A 21082-nucleotide genomic window follows, 5' to 3' on the forward strand; every position below is an offset into this window, starting at 1 on the left:
CATTTTTTTTTTCTTATTTGATAAATTATTTTTATAATAGAATGGAGCACCGGCACTAGTAAGTCATAAGAAAATATTATTTTTTTAAATTGTTAAGCCCACATCTTGCTAGCACTAGCCATGTTCTGAAAAATTCTTCTAAGAAATATAAATCATATGTATATCTCTTAAAAGCTCGTCGATTGTACTTCAATAGTTTGTTGACTACATTTACATGCAGCTATAGAGGCAGTTTGGTACCAGCTCTTTATTATCAAGAACCCATTTTCCCTCCATACCTAGATCCGTCCAATTAACATATACATATGTTGGCTCGATGGAAGCAGCTCTATTTGCATGACCATAAAGTTCTGGTTTGAGTTTCTTGAAGTATCAAAGAGACATTTTCTGTGCTCCCAATGATGTGAAAGCAGTTTGTTCATAATTTAAGGAAATCTGCTTATTATTTCATAACTAATATCTTTGAATTCTAAGCAAAAAAAAAACTTCCTTTGGAGGCACTCACATTTCACTTAATATATATGTATATATGTGTGGTACAAAACAACCAAAAATCTATAGTAGCAGATATGCCAACTGTCTAGCTATACTCCATATAATAAGTACGCACCCTTCCGGATTCTCTGGAAAGTCCGCTGTACACTCTCTCGATGTTTCCAGCCATTAAATTACGCGCGACGGCACTAACTCCGCGAATGGATCTTGTGTCTTCTCAAACTTATAAATATTTGCACTACGTCCCGGATTGGGCAATGTGGGCGTGGTATGGCATTGTGGATCACTGATAAGACAACGTCTTACACTATATTCAGCTAAGTCGGCCAATCCCTCATCCCAAAAGAGCTCACCCATACGTGCAGCGTCGTTCATTGTGCAATTTTAATATGACGGCTTGTATTTCATCTAATGACATAATCTTAGTATCAGGTGGACAATTATCGATTAGTTTCTTGAAAGATATAAAGATCATTAGAAAATTTACCATGAGTGAAGTGAACTGCATTTATATTTCACCTATTTCCGCAGACAGCATGCTTCTTTTTCGGGTTCTCACAGCTGCAGACACCATCATTAGTATATTTAAAATAAGCATTAGCAAAATATCCATTTCAACAATCTTTTTTCTCGACAATTTTAGTAAAAGACTATTTTGTTTTTTCTTCCCAATATTGCAGTAGAAGCGAGTCTTCGAAGCGTTTGTTAGCTCAGCCAAATTTAAATTGAACTCACTCAAGTTTTAAGTTTATATCAGTGGTGTATAAATGAAAAAATTTTGAATTAAAAATATGTTTCTTTATTATTTCTGATTATTTACAAAAACCATTACTAATTTCTTGAATTCCACTAACATTATATACACTTAAACAGCTACATTTAGGGCACTATTTCAAAGTATTATCTTTTTCGTTAAATTATTGTTAAACTGGACTTGAGTACAAGTGTTATTGAGTAATTTTTAAGTAAGTAATTTTTAATTTTCGAAACTGTGTTGTTAAGCATTTCTTTTAACTCAAATAAAGTCTTGAATCAAATATGAGCTTAATTGTGGAATATATTTTTCTTTTCAGCATAACTTGTCTGCAGCGCCACCTATTGTAAAAAAATTGCAGCGGGAACTTAGGTTAATTCGGTGTGAGTGTAGTCTACCTGCCAGCCATTAATTTTATTTGCTGCTACGAAAGTCTTACTAAAGTAAGTAAAGAACTTATAAATAATAGTCGGCATTTTATTGAGTACTTGACTCATACAAGTATGTTTGTTACAGCTAATTCCAAAAGAACCCATTTTTCTAAACCCTCTATCTTAGGCATAACCATATATTGAGATATTTTACTATGGGCAAAAAATAGTAAGACTTTGTTGATAATTTTAAAATTCTTGATTTATTCCTTAAAATCTATGTCGTCCCCCTCGAAGTAATCCCCTTTGGACCCAATACACTTGTGCCAACGCTTTTTCCAATCCTCGAAATAGGTGAATACGGTGGTTGCGACACGATATTGGTTAAAAATTTAACGAAAAACTTACGAAGAATCAATGCATAATGCGAGGGTGTATTATTGTTGTGCAAAAACCAAGGGTTGTCGGCCCATAAATTCGGCATCTTTTTACGGATAGCTTCGCGCAAAGGACGTTTTACACTCAAATAGTATTCTTGTTGACAGTTTGGCCGATCGGAAGGTATTGGGAGTTGCACCACACTTTGATAATTGAAGAAGGCTGTCTACATAACCTTATTGTTGACCTGCTTTAAAGTGTTTTTTTCGGCTTCGGCTCACTTTTACCACGATATTCGGCCGGTTGATCGCCTGTTTCCGGGTCGTAAGCATAGATCCAAGACTCATCCTAGTAATAATACATTTTATGAGATCCTAGTAGTCGGGAAGCATTGTTAACGTCACGCTGTTTTTCGAAAAAATTGAATGCTTTTGGAACCAATCATGCTTCCACTTTTCTTAGGCCCAAACGATCTTTCAAAATGGTTTTCACCGATCCTTGCGATTTTTCAACGATGCCAGTAAGATCTCTGACTGTTAGTCGTCGATTCTCAAGCACTAATTCCTTTACTTTTTGGCCATGTTGATCATCAGTTGATGGTGATGGCCATCCTGGACGTGATTTCAATTATCCAACATTCTGAATTTTTCGACACCAGAAATTTGAGAGTTATAGCGTCATTTTTACTAAACCATTCTAAATGGTTTTTCATAAAAAAATTTTTTTCAAACTCATTTTATTGTATAAAAAATTTACTACAATATTTCATAAGTAATTCAAAAGAATTTATCAATTTTATTCCGAAAAGAAAATTATGCTAGTTAACTACCATTTGTAGACAATCGCGAGTTGCGTATCGAACAAGCAACGAAAGTATTAATGAAATACGAATAAAATAGATATACTATATAACAGTTCTGCTACTACAAACAGTTATACACCACATCTTTTGTATTGGTTTCAACTAGCACACTTTTACAGTGGAGCTTAAGCATAGCAAGCGGAGAAATGGCGAAACGAACACGACTATCAAATCTTGTTTTATGTAACCTCTATGGATTAAACTCGGCAGAGAAATGGCGAAACGAACACGACTATTGATACTTGTTCTCCACCATGAATTGCTTATCCACTATGAGTTGAACCCGTTCTTTTATAGAAAGGCACTGCAACTGTTGCATGTGTATTTATACCCTGCGTTAGGCCTTCAGAATAATCATAATCCTCATTAATACTGCATAGGTTTCTATATAAAATACTCCATTTTGAGAGACATCTACTGGCCGGTGGACCCAGAGAATATAGTGGTGAATTGTTTTTTAAATCGGTTGCATAGAGACAAACCAACATAAGCGTTTCATTGGCATCTTTACTCGTCCAATGCGACATGGAGCAACCAATGCGATTATTTTCCTCGTGAATAATGTGTGCGACATTCAAAACTTTGCTATAAAATTAAAAAAGTTTACACAAAATTATATGAATACTATAAAAACTCTAGTTTTGTGCTGCTCACTTCGCATGCGGTGGAAATAAATCCTCGAAGGCGTTGGCCGTTTCATTGATTTCCTTAAACCATTCACCAATTTTCAATTTCACATTAGCTGGCTTGACATCACTTTTGTTAGGGAATTGAAATATTTTGGCAACACGTCCCGGATTCGCCAGCAAACCAGTGCGATAGCAATACGGATCACTTAGACTGCAACGTTTGCCACTAAAGACGGAGAGAAAACCCAATTGGCGGTCCCAAAAGACCTCGCCCATTCTATTCGCCTGCGGCAGTTTAGCTACGCGGCCAGCAGCAATTGTATTGCGCAATTGATTATGCTGATGTAGTAGGAATTTCTTATAGCCATTCGTATTCATGTTGAGTATTCTAGTCGTTGGTGGACAGTCGCCGCTTAGTCGCTGAAATAATTAGTTTTTTGTATAAAATTAATAATTTTTGCGTACAGTAAGCACTTACGCCATTCGGGTTTACACAAGCGCCGTGTTGCACTCCAATTTTTAGACACTTTAGTGTACAAAATAAATTTGCTGTCGAAGCAAGCACAGTTATTGCCAAGACAATGAAGCATAGTCGGAACATAGCTCTCATTTGTTGAAGAACGCTTAAGTGAACTGAAAGTAGAAAATTTTAGAATTTTATTGAAGTAAAACCAAAGTATTCTTAAGATGTTGTTGTTGTTGTAGCGGTAGAAAACATTACTGAAGTAATTTCGAGGGACCCGATTGTCGTAGGGACGATATTCCTAGGATAAAATGCGCTGTGTTGTTGCAATAAACCCTCTTTAGGAAGCTACAGTGAAAACATGTCTTGGTTTCCATATAACTTTTAACTTTTCAACTAGTAATTGAATGCCCTTGCTCTTAAAGTGCCTTTGGTATTTTCAACGCTGTTTCTTTTAAGATATATAGACCCGTTATGCAAACTTTTTTTTTTCGTTTGAAAGCCGTCCCTCTCTTTTAGCAGAGCTCTCAATTCTCTTCCTCACAACTTTTAAATTAATTTTCACGTACCTAATTGCTATCAACCTAATTCTCAACTGTCCGCTTCAAGTTGTACTACAGACTGTCTGACTTGTGCCTTCAATTTTCTACAAAGAAATAGTGTGTGTAAAGATACATATATCTATATTTACATTGAAAATGAAAGATACTTCTTGTGGGATTATATTACCCCAACAGCTGTTCGTCTATGCGTTTCAAATTTGCTTTTCCAGAATGACGCCTCACAGTTGGGTTTTTACAAAAATACTTATGCAGAACATGCAAGGAATGCTTCAAGTAATATCGAGGGGATGTAAATGATACGAGTTGGAATGTGTACATATGCTGCATATATATTTATGTCAATGGTTGTAAGAACAAGCGAGTTCTGCCATATGAGGGTAATGTTCTACAGATCGTTCTGAACAGCTTTGCCTGAGAAATTATGTGTCTATAACCCGTTTCGAGCCAGCGATTCTTATTGCGAAGTTTTAAAAATCTAAATAATCGTTTGTATGGGAAATATGTAATATAGTTGTCCGATTTAACCGATTCCGTATTAATTTTCATTCGGATATCGAAAAAAATGACAATCAAAGTTACCGCTTTAAGACCCATAGTCACTTAAGCAAAGCTTTTCAGAATGAACCCTAGAATATTTTCCGCATAAGCGATTTTTTCGATTCTTTTGCTCCCTGTAAATCAACCCTCTCTAATGTGTAATCTTGGGTAGTCGAAAAAGTTTTTCGTATTTCTAATCAAACTTCAATTTATTTTTTTATATTTATACTAATAAATATATAAACAAATATGTACCATTGTGGCCGACCACGTTTTGCCATTTTTCAGCAGTGTAAAACTTTCATCAGTGTAAATCGAAATTTCGAAATTTCCAGAACGGAAGCGAACGAATCATTGTTGTGCTACACGAACTGATACAGCACCGTCTCCGTAAACTTCACAAATTACATTGGTGGCATTATTTCCTTTTTTTTACAAAATTTGTAAAATATAGCGAATTTCTTCTTTACTTTTACTCATTTTTGAACAGCTGTAACTTTTTTTCAACTGCCCCGAATTTAATTTGTTTTTGGTTAAATGAAGCTTAAAATCTCACCTTTCCAACACTGTATAATATGACATAATGTGATTGGCAGCACTGGAGATATACGACTGCAGCGACATCTATTGCCAAAATACGAAAAGACTTTTTCGACTACCCCATACTTCGAATACAAAGGCATCCAGCTGGATGCGCTCAAGGTTTAAGTTGTTCTTCATTGTTCACTTGTACTTCAAATATTTTTGATGTTATAAGGCGGTAAAATAGACCCTAGAATTAAGCTATAAACATCATTAATCACACGGGGAAAGAAGCAGAGGGAGGTAGCAACTAGTAGGTACCTGGAAATAAAACAAAAGTGACGAATTATGTACAGCTTCCAAAAAAAAACTGAGCACTAACACAGTCAATGGCATGCATGTCCTTGCAGACGCGTCGAGGTGTACTCGTATGTTGTTAACAAATACATACATATATGTATGTATGTCAAAATATTCATACCCGCTTCTATCTGTGTCACCATACTTATGCTTGTAAAAACATAATCCTTTGAAGTTGAAATTATCAACGTCAAGGGAACAATATTTGTGAACGAGTGTAGAATTTGTAGAGAAGTAAAAGAAACACAAGAGAGCAAATGAGTTACAAGCGCAAAAGTTTGCGTTTAATGTTGCATGTGTTTGTGTGGGGGGGGTTGCGAGTGAGTTGGGTTGATTAAAATTTACCGACTGAGCTGGGAATTTCTAGTACTTATGAGATATGTGTGATAAACATAAGTACTGGGATTCAAAATAAATACCTTAAATGAGCTAAAAAAATACTTTAATTGGTTTAAAAAAATTTAAATAAGTTTAAATGAATTACTATTGCAATTTAGTATTTTACTATATTTTGTGATTTCAAGTATTTTTAGAAAGTATATTGGGGTTTGGTTCATACGTTGTTGTACTAAGTTTCATGCTTATGCAAGTGAGAGATCGTTCTTCATGATGTCTTCTTAGAATCTCATTTTATGTTTTTAAGATTTTTTTTTGTGTTAAATAACCTTTACTGCAAACAGAAACTCCAAACTATAATATTAAAATTTTAGAACGGTTTGGTAAAGTTGAGCGGTTCTCTTCTTTCATACAAATGTATACCAACGACTATTTTGCAGTAAACTGGTTATAAACCATGTTTCGTTCAGAAATATACCAGTTAAACACCAGTTAAATATTAGTTAAAAAATCCTATATATCTATAAATATGAATTAGTTTTAGATTTGTATATTTCCTGTGTACTTTGTTGCTTCATTACGGGGTATTTAGTTTGGAACAGTGCTTCCACTTGAGTAAGCAATATTATGGTAGTTACAACCATAAATATCAAACTAAAAACGAACATCCACATATGTATGTATGTCTCAACTGGTGTTGTCCTTTAAAAATACAATTTTTTATATGTGTAAATCACAATTCATTACAAACAAATAAGACCAGGATATAAGCGAGAGCTTGACTCTCTAACTGTTCTTAACATAGTATTTTTGGTTCGTAGGTGTAGTTTTCACATATACTTCCAGTATTCAACATGCACAACTTGGCACAGTGTAAATTTATTGGAAGACAATATGGCAGTTTACTGCCTCTATAGTCACATTAGTCACATGTTCAAAAGACAATTAATCGTTTGTTTATGGTTTATTTGTAAGCCTTTCTTTTTTCTTTTCTTGGAAAATATTTTTCCTGGGAAGTAAAATTTTTTTGCTGTAACTTGTAGTCGTATATTAATTGTTTGCAAAGAAATGAGTACCTAACCAAATTTATACCAAATTCGTTTACCAATACAAATGTGCAAAATTATCGTTTTTTCTATATAAAATCTGCCAAAGGCACTGAGGCCCTCATACACCGTCCTCACGACAGTGGGGGCTAAGTTACCGGAACGGACCGGGATTGTTATATGACCAAGGACTGTCAACTTGTCACCATTCCTTGAAATTGCTTCAGGAATGTTTTCTGCCGCCATAACAACAACACGTTTTCATACTCAACAGCTGACGTCCTTGAAAAGTTATGGTCCGTCGTCGAGCTTTTTTGATAACAGTTGCCACACCTTAAAATATTATTTCGATATCTTTGTTCATGCTTGAATGAGTCCTTAAATCGTTATATCAGATATATGAAGGCTTGTGAAGTACTGAGCCAATTTTATTTATTTTTAACTTCAGACCACATTTTTATATCAAAAAAGTGTCCACTTCATTTCATTGAAAAATCTCTAAAATTTTCATTTTTTTCGTATACATAGAAAAAGTAAGCTCCAATTTTAATTTTAAATGATGTTATATGGAAAGTAGGCGTGGTTTTCGTTCACATTAAAAATATATTAGGGCTATATCAAGCGCATGCTATGCTACCATGTAAATGGAAATTGGTTCAGCATTTGCGGAGATATAAATTTTTACCAAGAAGGGGATGCTGTCATGCTAAATGTCCAATTTTTGAAATGATCCAGATTCCAGCATGTTTCTGCGATCTCAACAATCTACAATACCAACTTCCTCAGACAATCAAAAAATATGTGTATCAAGTTTTATCACGATATTTCGATATTTACTCAAGTTATAGCTTACACGGACAGATGGACAAAAGCACATGCCGAGTCCGTTTGCTATGTATAGCACTATGTAGATCTCTGCTAGTATTCGGGTATTTTAAGCAACTGTTAGATGGACCGATTACTGTTACTTCGAGCAACATGTTGCGACAGTATAAAAATCAACTGCACATATTTAACTGTAAGTCCATTACAGTTGCAGCTGTACCGTAATCATACTAACACACATACAAGTGGTGAATATTCTATTCATACATACATACATACATTGCAGAGCCGTTTGTATTTATTATATTAAGCTGTTACGACTGAGCCAAAAAGTATGCTTCATTGAACGTTGCGCTTGAATAAACGCTAGCCAGACGCTTGAACCGTTAAATTGGCAGCGTGGTTGTTTTGGTGTTTTGGTGTTTTTGTTTTTGCTATTGTTTTGTTTTTTTTTCTTGTTTTTTGAACACGTCCACAACGCAAACAGGCATCAGGTTACTCAGTCTGCATGTGGGCGTTTATTTAGATATACAAGTTCACAATGTATAACAAATGAGTGTTATTAAGAGTGAATTTCTCAAAAAAGCGCACAAACACTTGACAGCAATTGAGCGGCTTTATCGTTGTTACATTTTTAATGGGCCGTTATAAAGCGATTGTAACAGATCAATACACTCGGTGGTATAAGTGTGCGTACAAGCGGTTGGAGTTATTGAATTTTGTTGCTTTGGCTGGCATTAAACGGCATACAGCGCTTCAAAGACGCACAAATGTGAATAATTTTATTATATTTAAAGTGGTTGGTTAACAGCTTTCATGGAAAATTCTTGAGTACTTATGTATATTTACAAAGTTAACATAAAGCCTACACACATATGCACGCATAAGCTTGAATATGTATGTGTTAAACGACTTTTCTGTGAATACATGCCTTTAATTGGCCTTTTGAAGAAATCCTTTGAACACACACACATACAAAACAAGTGTATAAACCATGTGTATACATAATTTATGTGCTGTCTGTGTATGCGTGAATTATTTCCTTCATTAAATACAGTCAAATTGCGCATGAAATTCATCAAATTTGTTTGCCAAACAAAAACTGCATTGCACACGTGCATTAATTTAACGCTCGATTGAATCGGCATTTAATCACGCAAGGCGCGCATATGCTTATGTGTGTGTGCGTGCTTCGTTAATATTTGGCATTGTTGGAAAAATTGGTATGCTTAAAGTTTAAATTGCTTTAAATACTTGCGTAGTTAGCGCCATTTATTTAATTATTAATTTGCCAATAATTTTCCAATAATTTGCTAATGAGTTTTGGTTTGTTTGTATTGACTTGCTGGCATATTTGCTGCCTACATTCAGGCGCCTAAACCTGCTAATGCAATAATGCTATTATTGCAAATCACAAATAATTTATTTAATTTGTGTAACCAGTGTCTGATTAGTTTTTGTTGTAATTTCCGATTTGTTTTCGCAATAATTATTGCCAAGGAGCGCTTAGGCTGAGCGCATGGTGGCTGCACGAATTAAATAGGAGTGTAAAACGCTGGCAACAAAAAGCTGTTTAGATTAACTATACAAATGCATGCGATAACGGTGAAAGCAGTAGAATTGTATTATGATTTTTAACAATTTTATGCTGATTAAGGCCTGAACAGGATAAATTAAGGGGTTACGTGGGTTTCCTTGGGTACAAAGCAACCTTTTTTTCAACAATTTTTTTTCTCATATAAAAAATTAAATATTTTATTAAATTTTTTTATTTTTACAAACATACACTATTAACAAAGAAATTCTGAAATTTTGAAAAAAAAAGAAATATTTTAAACTAGTAGATATGCTTACAGGATTATCTGAAGTGACTCAAAGACCTGTGTAAAATTTCATGAAGATCGGTTGAGTAGTTCGAGAAATCTTGCAAACCGACTTCAAAAACACATGTTCGAGAAGCCTGTATCTCCGAAACTATTACTCGTCCCAACATGAAAATTTAGGATGATATTCAAGAGGTGTTGTAGAATTAATAAGACAATAAAAAAATCTATTTTTTGAAACTCGTAAACCCATGTAACCCATTAAGTTTGTATCACCCAAAAGCAAGCGTCTTCCATAGATTCAAAACGGTTTCCCCGTTCGTTTGAGTTTGCTGAATAGCCATAAGTCACGTTAGACGAATACGGTGGTTGCAGCATGATATTGTTTGAAATTTGACAAACCGTCAACATAACCTTGATTTCTGACCTTTTTTCTCGTTGTTTTTTCCCCTTCTGTTCACCTTTGCCACAATATCGGGTCGTAAGCATAGATACAAGATTCATCGTCGGTAATAATACGTTTCATGCCATCCTGGTAGTCGGAAATTATTGTCTCACAGACGTTAACGCGACGCTGTTTTTCGAAAAAGTTAGTTATTTTGGAACCAATCGTGCTTTCAGTTTTCTTAGGTCCAAATGAACTTTCAAAATGGTTTTCACTGATCCTTCCGATATTCCTACGATGCCAGTAAGATCTTTGACTGTCAATCGTCGATTCTTAAGCACCTCCTTTAATTTTATTGACGTGTTGATCACCAGTTGATGTTGATGGCCGTCCTGTACGTGGTTCGTCATCAACGCGTTCTTGATCCTTTTTGAATATTTTGTACCAATCAAAAGCATTTACTCGTCACAAACAATTATCGCTGAAAGCATTTTCCAACAAAATGTTTCGGCATTAGAAATTTGATTCCATACTAAGTTTATTGAACCTTTTTGTTTAATTTTTTTCTAGAATTATTTTTGGAAGATCAATTCTTTTGCAGTTTTACACCATTAACGCGCTGTCACCAACAACTTTAAATATTTATTTATAGACACTATATCCCACTTACTTATACAAGATTTTATTTAATAAACAGCTACATAAAAACATTTTTAGATATTATCAAGTGTTAAGCACACACGACCAAGTGTACATGTGAAGTTGAATAAGGGACTGTCTCCTTTATCGTCAAACACACCAGTTCTCAAATACAAACCATTTAAGCAATCGCATGTAATTTTTTCACCCGACGCGGCTTAGTAGGACATGTGTTAAGGCGTCGGCATCAGCTTGAAAGCGGCTTACATCCTTAAGATATTACTTAGATTTTTGCAAAGCTCTTCAAGACTTTAGGCAGGACAAAAAATTGTACAATAATTCTGCAGTTGTTATTATTTTTTTTCAATTCACTTTTCCTTGCTTAATTCCTTTTTAACTTATACCTTATTTTATGTATTTTGTGCTGTTGTTGCGCTTATTTGTCCATTTTCAATTTTGCTGCTTCACAAACATTTCTCTAACCTTACTTTTGCCACAAGCAATCTTTCCTGCAATTCTTTGTTGCATACTTTGTGGAGGCGTCTGTTTCTTTCGCCCCCTTTTCCGTAGGACGACTAAACATTTTACAATGTGGTTATGTTGTTCAGAAGCTACAACAATAATAAGTATATTTCAATACATTTTGTATCACTTCCCTCGAGATATTCAAAGCAAACATAACCTCTGCTAAAAAGGGAGTAAAAAACCGACATTTTTTGAAGTTAGAAGCATGCATTTAGCGGCGGTAAGGAAAATGTTAACTGTGGGGTTTCACAAGCGCAGCTGTCAGTGCTCCAGCCTTGCCACTGCTTCCGGGGCGTCTGCTTTATATGTATATTTGCCACCTCCACTAAGTAGAATTTCTTGCTGAGCAAGCTTTTGCGAAAAACGCCAGCAAAGTTCGAAATGCAATTCCACTGCCTTCAGTTGCTCCTCTTCTTACTGCTTCTTTCTGCTCCTTCTTTTATATAACTATGTGGCTGTGGGAAAGTTGAAAATGTAATTTGAGCAATTTTTGCAATTTACTGTAAAATCTTTTAGCGAATTTTCACTTCACAAGCACCACACACACACACAAGCACACACATTCGTGAACATAATTGAATTATGACAGTCAATTTGGCGTAATGACAACGGTGTTAAAGTGTAATAAATAAACTGATGCATATGAAAATTGAGTGCTTTAAAAGTTTTCGTCATTTGCCAGCAGAACAACAAAAACAAAGCAACCGAACCAAGCAATATAAAATAATAAAAGCGAAATTACACCCGCTGACATTTTTGACGTCGGGAAATTATTGTTAAATTGTAAAATTTCATCAGGCAGTATTGGTGAGCGGAGTGTGAAAGTATATAGGTGAATGCGAGGGTAAAGTTAGCTTATCTACTGTTTGCGTACGAGTGAAGTGTTTGTAGTTTATGGCACATTTCTTTCGTGGAAGTTGGTGCTGAGGAAAAGTAAGGGTTTTACTTGCCTTTTTCATTTGCAATTGATTATTTTCGCGATAACACTATGTTGGGAAGTGTTCTCTAAAGACTATATAATTTGTAAAGAAAATTCTTCTCTAATTTGCTTAGAAGTCGTTGAATGAGAGTAAGGAATATCTATCCTAAGGATGTTGAAACGTTACAATAGTTGTTTAGGATATGGTTAGATTTGTTTAGCTTGAGCTTTTCAAGCATGACGAGAGAAAGCTAAAGAAGAGCTTGTACCAACTCTTTCGAAGAAAAATAATAAATGAAAATGTTTTCTCAGCGCGATTACTGAAAATCATGTCACTTAGAGTTTAGAAGTTTTTTTACAAAAATTGACATTGCCACAAATACTCAATCCATCGCTAGAAATATTTGTAAAATGAAGAAACATGTTAAATAAAGTATAAATTAAAAAAGGAAAATGAAAATAATCTTTATTGCTTGAATCTTTGCGAAAGGTCAATGCACAAAAAATTTAAACTTTGGAAATTAATTAACTCCAGCATCAAAAGTGGACACTATTTCGCGTTGAATTTTTGTTTGGTTTAAAGAGAATTTTGTGTTTACTCAATATTTCACACGTTTCATAAATCATTATCATTAAAAACATCAGTTTAAAAGTAATCATTAACAGCGCCATCTATTGGAAACTTTCAACTCGGATATTTTATGAATTTTACGGACTTTTAATCTTAAAAAACCGTAAAAGATATCAGTCTAAAAAAATATTAGTACCAGCGACATCTATCGGAATACTCAGCATCCCCAATAGCAGTAACACTTTGGAAAATTCAGTAAAATCTTCGAAAGGATTTTGAATTAAAAAAGGCTTAATTAAGCCTCAAATAAGTGAAATTTGAACCTTACCAATTCTTAAATGAAGTATTTTCAAATTTTAATGTAATATTATATAATTTGAAATTCATTGCTATAAATACAAATTCCTGCCGTAGTGACACTTTTCACTTTGAGAAAGGCGGGGAAAATACTGGAATGCAGACACGCTGAGCCAGAAAGTATTGAGACATAAATAAATGACCAGAAATTTTTGCAGGCCAACAAAGTCGCTGACAAGAGCTGCTAACAAAGGGAATCACTGTCACTGCGAACCCTACTCAGGGCATTAAAAATTGAAGGGTGAAATTGGTAAAAGAATTAAAAGACACTACTGGCAAATGGTATATGGTAGCAGAGCAGAAAATAGCAAAACAGCATAGGTCAAGGCAGTCTGGAATACGGTGGATCAATGAATCCGCACTTACAAATGTATACTTTTTTATACATTAGGGTGGGTCAAAAAAAATTTAAATTTTTTATTAACAATATTAAAAGATTATATGTGACCATATAAAGTAGTTGATTTCCTGAAAAGCCATAAGCTTCCTCATTTCTAATGATTTTTTTTTCGTTGAGTTATAAAACTAAAAAAAAATTGCTTTAACATAATTAAACATGAACCGTTAATATCTTTTGAACGGTTAGGTCTATATTAGCATTCGAATTCCTATCTATGAAACGAGACGAGCGAGATTTGAATTTTTTGCCTGATAATATGAAAATATAGAGAAATTTAAGGCGGTGGAGCTTTCCCTTACAGTTAGACTGATATTTGTAGAAATTTTCTTATAGGTGTCTATGAACCTTTTTTCAGAGTATTAAGCCAAAAAAATATAAGTTTCTATTGAACCACCTTAATATACATACATACGTAGAAAAGCAAATCGAAACAATTGTTTCGAAAATATGCCAACACTGTTACATATGTGTTAAAGTGTGGCGTATCTGTACCCAAAATACTATCAAATACGCGTTGTGGCACACGCTTGACTAAGCATACGCAACTACATATGCCGCTACATACATACATATATGCCCATATCATATACTCTGACACATTTAACTGCGCCACCGACATTTGTAATAAAGTTTTGACAAACGAACTTTTCAGCAACAAGTTTGCAATTTATTATGCAAGTTGCTGCGAGCTTTCTCGTTCGTTTTGCTAACATTATTAGTTGAAGTGGACTAATGCCCTCCGGAGTAATTGGCGATTGGCGCAGAAACAAAGGTGCAAAGCAAGCACATAGTGATACACCTAACCTGACGCTTTTATGCGCTCACAACAACCACACAGCCAGACGCCTAACATACATGCATACATATGGCACATACTCGCGCTCGCAGAGCCCCGCATGTGGTTAACTAACTGCATTGAGTTGTTATTTTAGATTTGGTTGGGAATTAAGTTTCCATGCCAGTGCACGTGTGGGCGTTGAAATTGAAAATCGACTAGTGAACACAATGAATTTGAATTAAAAAAAAAAATAAAAAATAGCAAAATTGTAACACGAGAGGGATGCGCGTTAACGGTTGAGTGCACAACAAATTATGAATATTGTTAGTGTTTCAAAGCTTACTTTATGGTAAATAGTTTGGTATATTATTTTCAGTATTTTTAAATTCTTGAAAGGTTATAAATAAGTTCGTGCGGTTGATCTAGTACAATTTGGAAAAAACTGGCCAGTGTTATGATTGGAATTTTGAGAGCACAGTCCACTACTGAATCTGTACAAAAGCTCAATGAAGAAAAAATTTCAAATCTAATTAACGCCAGCAACAAAATATCGTACTTTGGCTGAAAATTTATTTGGTTTAAAGTATGTTTTTGTTTACTTAATTATACTTATAACTCTTAAAAATATCGGTTAAAAACGAAATCAGCAACAGTGCCATCTATCGGTAACTTTCAACTCTGATATTTTATGAATTTTACGAGCTTTTAAGATTTATATATTTATAAATCAGGAAGGCAAATTCTAGAAGTTATAGAAAAAGATTTCCCCAATAGCAGTAATTCTTCGGAAAGTTATGTCATTTCTACAAATGTATTATAATATGAAAAAATTTTTATATTTTTGTTGTTATGTAATATAATTCTTAGAATGCTAACCAGGAAGCAATTTCTAATCAAATAAAAGCCCCGCTCTCGCTCGCAATATTACCGCTTAGAAACGTGAGACATTGTTTCTGACCGTATGAAAGTAGAGCCTATGTCTCTGGCACCGAAACTCTAGTAAGCAATATCAGCTGGTATTAGCGGAGGAAAAGGGACGCAAAGATAGGGACTGGATAAACGTTACAACACCAACAAGACAAAAAGAGAAGTATCCTTCCTACTACAGCGCTAGCGGCTCGGTTGAGCTTACCTAAAAAGTTGCTGGCAAATCATAAAAAATCTGTCACGAGAGCTCATACCTAGATTGAGCTATATCTTGCTGCTGTTACAGCAACAACAATACTTTTTTGCAAGTATTTACTTTTACTTACTTCGCACAACATTTTTCTTCACAATTTTAAATTTTATTAAATTATATGTATAGGTTTAATCCTGTAGAAAAGGAAAAGTTAAACAACAGTTTTGTTTTCCAATTTTCGACATCATTTATATATGCTTTTCTTGCACCAATTCTGCACGTCTGCTGAAGTAAATTTTTAACATCTGCCACAGTCATACCGAACTTTCATGCTCAAGATAAATCAAGAAAAATAGCTTCAATAGAAAATCAGAAGAAATAGTTTAAATAATTTATGCGCACACACGTCGTCCAAACTGAAAATATATGCGAAATTCCTATGCTTATTGACACAAAGCTTAGTGAAGACATCTGAGAATATGCAAAGTAGTGTAGAAGAAAGCTGCAAAGTAAAATATATATATTGCATTTTAAACAGGCACATATTGTCACATATGTGAATAGATACGCATGTGCCTGCGTACATATGTATGCAAAACGTGCATTTGCATGCTTATTAGTTTTTGTTTTGAAAAAGAAGCAAATAAAATGAATTTAATTTAAATCGAGTTATTCAACATACAAGTGTGTGTGTGGATATATTAAAAAACACGATTTTTCTTCGCTTGGTGCTTTGAAAAATATATTCTTAGACACCTCTAAGAAAATTTCTACATGTAAATATGAGCGTTTTATTGAGCGGAAAGGTCTTTCGCCTTACAGTTTTCTATTTTTTACTTTTTATGAGATAGAAAAACTCATATCTCACCTACAACTACTTGAAAAAATATATCGTTTCAGAGATTTTGTAGAAAGCAGAACGTGCTACAAAATGGTCTCATACGATTTTTTTCTAAACCAAACTGTTTAAAAGATATTATCATCGTAAATTTTATTATTTTAATGTAACTTTTTTTTATGAATTTGATAACTCAATGAAAAAAGAATTATTTCAAAAATTTACAGTTTTGTAGGAAATTCAGTGTTTAAGTAAAGTAGTATGTATAATTTATCGATTAAGTTATAATTCAACGTCTAACACCAATGAAAAAAATAATACAAAATATATCAAAAAAATTTAAAACAATTTAAAACAATTAAAAAAAGTTAAAAAAAAATTTAAAAAAAATTTTAAAAAAAATTTAAAAAAATTAAAAAAAAATTTAAAATTTAAAAAGAAAAAAGAGATAATTTTTTTGGTGCTCAACTAAAAGGGTCTGTATAATTTATCGATTAAGTAAGTTAAACGTTTACGCCATATTCATCCTCAAACGCGAGTGAAAAAATTATAAAGAATATTAAAAAAATTAGAAAAAAGAACTAAAAAAAGATATAAAAAAAAATTTTATAAAATTAAATAAAAAAATTAACAAAAAAATTAAAAAGAAAAATTAAAAAAAAATTAAAAAGAAAAATTAAAAAAAAATTAAATTAAATTTAAAAAAATTAAAAAATAGGAGACCATTTTTAAGACAGTAAATTGTTTTCGACCCTCTCTAATATACACACATTGTAAGTGAACTTGTCTGAAACCGCAACAGGCGGTCATACGTCGCGTATGAGTAATATTTTAAAATGCTGTTTACTCACTCACATAGCATTCTATGTTAAATATGCATGTATATTATATACATACACACGTATATTAAACTCTATATATAGTGTGGAATATGCATATGCTTAGTTTTTAATTTTTCCACATTTTTCTGCATTTTCAAAGAGCTTCACAGTTTATTTGCACAGCAAATTTCGCACAAGCAGCTACGCGCATGTTTGTTGGCTCGCAGCCAATTTGGGGGAAATTGAAAAACTACAAACATATGTAGTGTGCATGCAAATTAAAAATATTAAATAAAGAGTGAAGGAAAAAATATTTGAAAATTAAAGTTTAATCTACTGGCCTAAAATGCCGCTGGTGGCGCTTAAATACACAGTAATATTTTATTAGTTTCCAGAGCAGCAAAATAATTTATTGTTGGCTAACTCATATGAAAATAATGTGTGCAGTATATAATTTAGTTACTTTGATAGCGCAGTTTAGTAGTTTAACAAGTCGATTATGGCAACAGTATGGCATGCTTGATGAATGAATGATGTATTTTTAAACATACCATAAAGTACCTACATACATACATAGTAAAACACATTTTTTTTGGAAAAATTCGTTTGGTTTATTCACTTCAAGAGTAATATACTGATCATAGCGACCCTTCAGCTTTTCGACAAAATTTTTGTAGTACGATTTGTCTTTTACTTCAAAATAGGCCTCAGTTTTGGTGATCACTTCTTCATTCGACGAATTTTTTTTTTTGGCAGGGAGCATTCTTTTTCATCTGAGGGCAGGAAATAGTCGCTGGGGGTCCGATCTCTAGAATACGGTGGCTGCGGAAGCAATTCGAAGTCCAATTCATGGATTTTGGCCGTTGTTTTCGCTTACTTGTGACATTGGCGAAACGGTACTTTCAGTTTCAGGTTTCGTCCTTCTTATAAACATGTATTAAATGCTGGTATTCACAGAGATAGCCTATTTTTAGGCGATTTGCCGAAAGACTATAAGTACTCTAGTTGCATTTTTTGACTCTTCGTCATCTTAAATACAGTTCTATCTTTAAATTTATTTTTAAAAATGTTTCGTTTTTGCTTTTACGTTGAGCTTGTTAACACAATAAGGAGTTTTTTCACCGCTTCGCTTTTTGATTGTCAAATAAATAGCACTGTTATCTTATAATGAAAAGAAAATTTGACATAAACTTTTCGCAAGAATTTAATCCCACTGAGAGCCAACGGAAATTGCCAGTTGCTTTGAAGTTTAATTTTAAGATACACACACAGCAACCTCAAAAATATGTACTTATGTTTTTATATATGAGCATGCCGATGTTATATGTGACTAACTCGTATGAAGAGTCGCCGCTTGTCTGCAGGTCAAATAGCAGTACACCAGCATAACACTGACCTACCACAGCAGTTGATTTGAAGAATGTGTGCGCGCAAGCGAGGCTGTAACTACGCCTACAGTAGCCACAGCGGGTTCAGCAACAATGCTGTGATGAGTATGGTTAAGGCATAAAGGCATTTGGCATTTGTCATGCTACATCCTTGAAATGGGTCCTCAAGGAAACGGAGATCGAGGTTTGCTGGCTACAACGGGCAGCCAAAAGCAAGCGTCTAACACATGTGTATATATGTTGTATGTATTTCAGTGTATATGTGTAGCCTACCGAATCGAGCGAAATTTGAAATCAGCGCGAGCGCTTGATTTGGGCAGCGCTATAGACAACCGCGAGGCAGCAGCACGCGTGTAGAAGCGGAAGCACTTGTGGACGTTTGCCAAAAAGCGCACGGAAGTGGGTTTATTACACAAATACCAAAAGAAAAACTGCGGCAGAGCGAAATGGTAAATGGCAGGCAAGAGCGTGTGGGTGAACTTGAACCCAACGAGCCTCAATCCCTATGGAATTGAGTAATTGCTTAGAGTATATTAGCACACATGTGTCGCTTGTATATATGTATTCTGACCTTCGCATGTAGTTAAAGTCGCCGCTCAGCACCACTTTGCCACTGCATAACAATTACGCAACATCAAGCAGTTAATTTCCGCTTTTATTGTTTGAACTTTTGACATTTTACTGCCATTTTTGGTCTTGTGTGTAATTTCTCCGCCAACCTAGACTACTTGTGGTATTATATATAAAGTATATAAGCTGAATTAAAGTAGAAAACCAAAACTTGAAAGAAAATTAATAGTTGTGTCTCACTGCAAAGCATGTGGTTCATCATCGGCCAAGAATTTTATGCTGATTTTGTTATTTTTTTTTGCATTTTTTGTTTGGTTTTATAGCTTTTTGTTGTGAAAAGCCTTGGCTTAATCACATTGCATAATTTACTTGGTCGCAAACGGCCTTGAGTACACTGAGATCCATTTTAGTACGCCTATGCATGTATATATGGATGTGTACGTATACTATATATGATACATATATACGTAAATACAATTGAGTGCGTGTGTGCACACTAAATAAACCCGAAATGCGCAACTCTTGCTCAAAACCAAAAAAATATATTAATACAAAATCCCAACTAAGATTTGAGGCCGGTTTTTGAAGTAAATTTCTAGCATTTGAGTCTAAGAAATTTGTTTGTGCCTGGAATTTAACTTCAAAATAAAAATTTTCCTTATTTTTTATGCATCCTAAAGTTTTTCCTGGAATTAGCTTGCTTTGTTTGTAAAAAGTAGTTAACTTTAGCCTAAATGTATGCAAGGTTATATTTGAAATCAAAATGACAGGATTAAAACTTTTAGAGAATATTTGCATCCATTAGGCTGTTGTTTAAACACTTCAAATTATAAAATAGTGATGAAAAGTCTCTAAAATAAAAGCTTTAATTCTGGAAAACAAACAAAAATGAAGAATTTTACATAAAATGGTTGAAAAAGGTGAATTTCTAAGATTTTGAAAAAGACGTTGCCTACATTCAGGCGTATAATTACATACATTAAATATATTTGTATGAAATTTGATGGTTTTGTAGTTCTCGGCATTATCCCAAATAAAAACTACGCTTAATATATGGTTTTGACACCAAAAACTTTTAAAAGAGGATAATAAAAAGATATTTTTTATTGGTTTTGAGTGAAGAAAAATCATTTTAATAATTTTTCAGAAAACAAAAATTAAGAACAATAAAAAAAGGAGAATCGTTAGTTTTAGCTACCGAAAACAAATACCCTTCACAAGTGTATTTCTTGTAGCATAAAATGGCAGAAGATGCTCTTTACCTTCAATTTGATCGGTCACTTTGTACGAAAGCTATACGTTATACGGAAGCTATAAGTTATAGTTGTCCAATCTGAACAATCTGTTCGAATAACGTAGCTTTGCTTTAGACAATAATGTCTGCCAAATTTCGTGAATATATCTAGACAAATACAAAAGTTTTCCATGCAAGAACCAGATTTTGATCAGTCGAATTTCATACGCTTCGTATACATCTCAAAATATTTACTGGGTGTTCACAGTTATTGCTGATGCGCGTGTATAGTTGCGCGTAGACATATCCCATTTATTATTATTTACACAATCAGTCAATTTAATTGCTTGCGTGTGTTGCACATACGAGCATTTTATATGCCGCGTGAGTAATAACGCTACTACAAAAATAAATATCTGCTGATGTCGGTCCGAACGCATCCGTTACGAATTTGATCAAGCTTTGTCACAAATGTAATTTCAACGTTTTCGTGTTTGTATTAAATATTTGATGACACTCTTGTATATTCTTTGCAGAATATTTTACTGCAATACTTGAGATGCTTCGGTAAAA

The 21082-nt window shown here is 33.9% G+C and overlaps 2 protein-coding genes across 5 annotated transcripts in view; one reads left to right on the top strand and one right to left on the bottom strand.

Moving 5' to 3' along the window:
- Positions 1-21082, top strand: part of LOC126763311 (serine/threonine-protein phosphatase rdgC) — a 124205-nt gene that overhangs the window by 22488 nt on the left and 80635 nt on the right. The gene's annotated exons all lie outside the window — the stretch shown is intronic.
- The window catches only part of LOC126763313 (antigen 5 like allergen Cul n 1-like), a 109122-nt gene continuing 89324 nt past the window's right edge, over positions 1285-21082 (bottom strand). Inside the window, exons 1-4 of one of the 2 annotated variants that reach the window (XM_050480668.1) lie at positions 4522-4565; positions 3968-4122; positions 3515-3909; positions 1285-3445 (exon numbers count right to left, since the gene is read on the bottom strand). In XM_050480668.1, coding sequence (XP_050336625.1) covers positions 3124-3445; positions 3515-3909; positions 3968-4099 — 849 coding nt within the window. In that variant the 5' untranslated portion in view covers positions 4100-4122; positions 4522-4565 and the 3' untranslated portion in view covers positions 1285-3123. Of the gene's footprint in view, positions 3446-3514; positions 3910-3967; positions 4123-4521; positions 4566-21082 lie in introns of those variants that run through there. The other variant, XM_050480667.1, reaches the window with a different exon arrangement.

The sequence above is a fragment of the Bactrocera neohumeralis genome, chromosome 6 (assembly GCF_024586455.1).
Source record: "Bactrocera neohumeralis isolate Rockhampton chromosome 6, APGP_CSIRO_Bneo_wtdbg2-racon-allhic-juicebox.fasta_v2, whole genome shotgun sequence".
Classification (NCBI taxonomy): Eukaryota; Metazoa; Arthropoda; class Insecta; order Diptera; family Tephritidae; genus Bactrocera; species Bactrocera neohumeralis.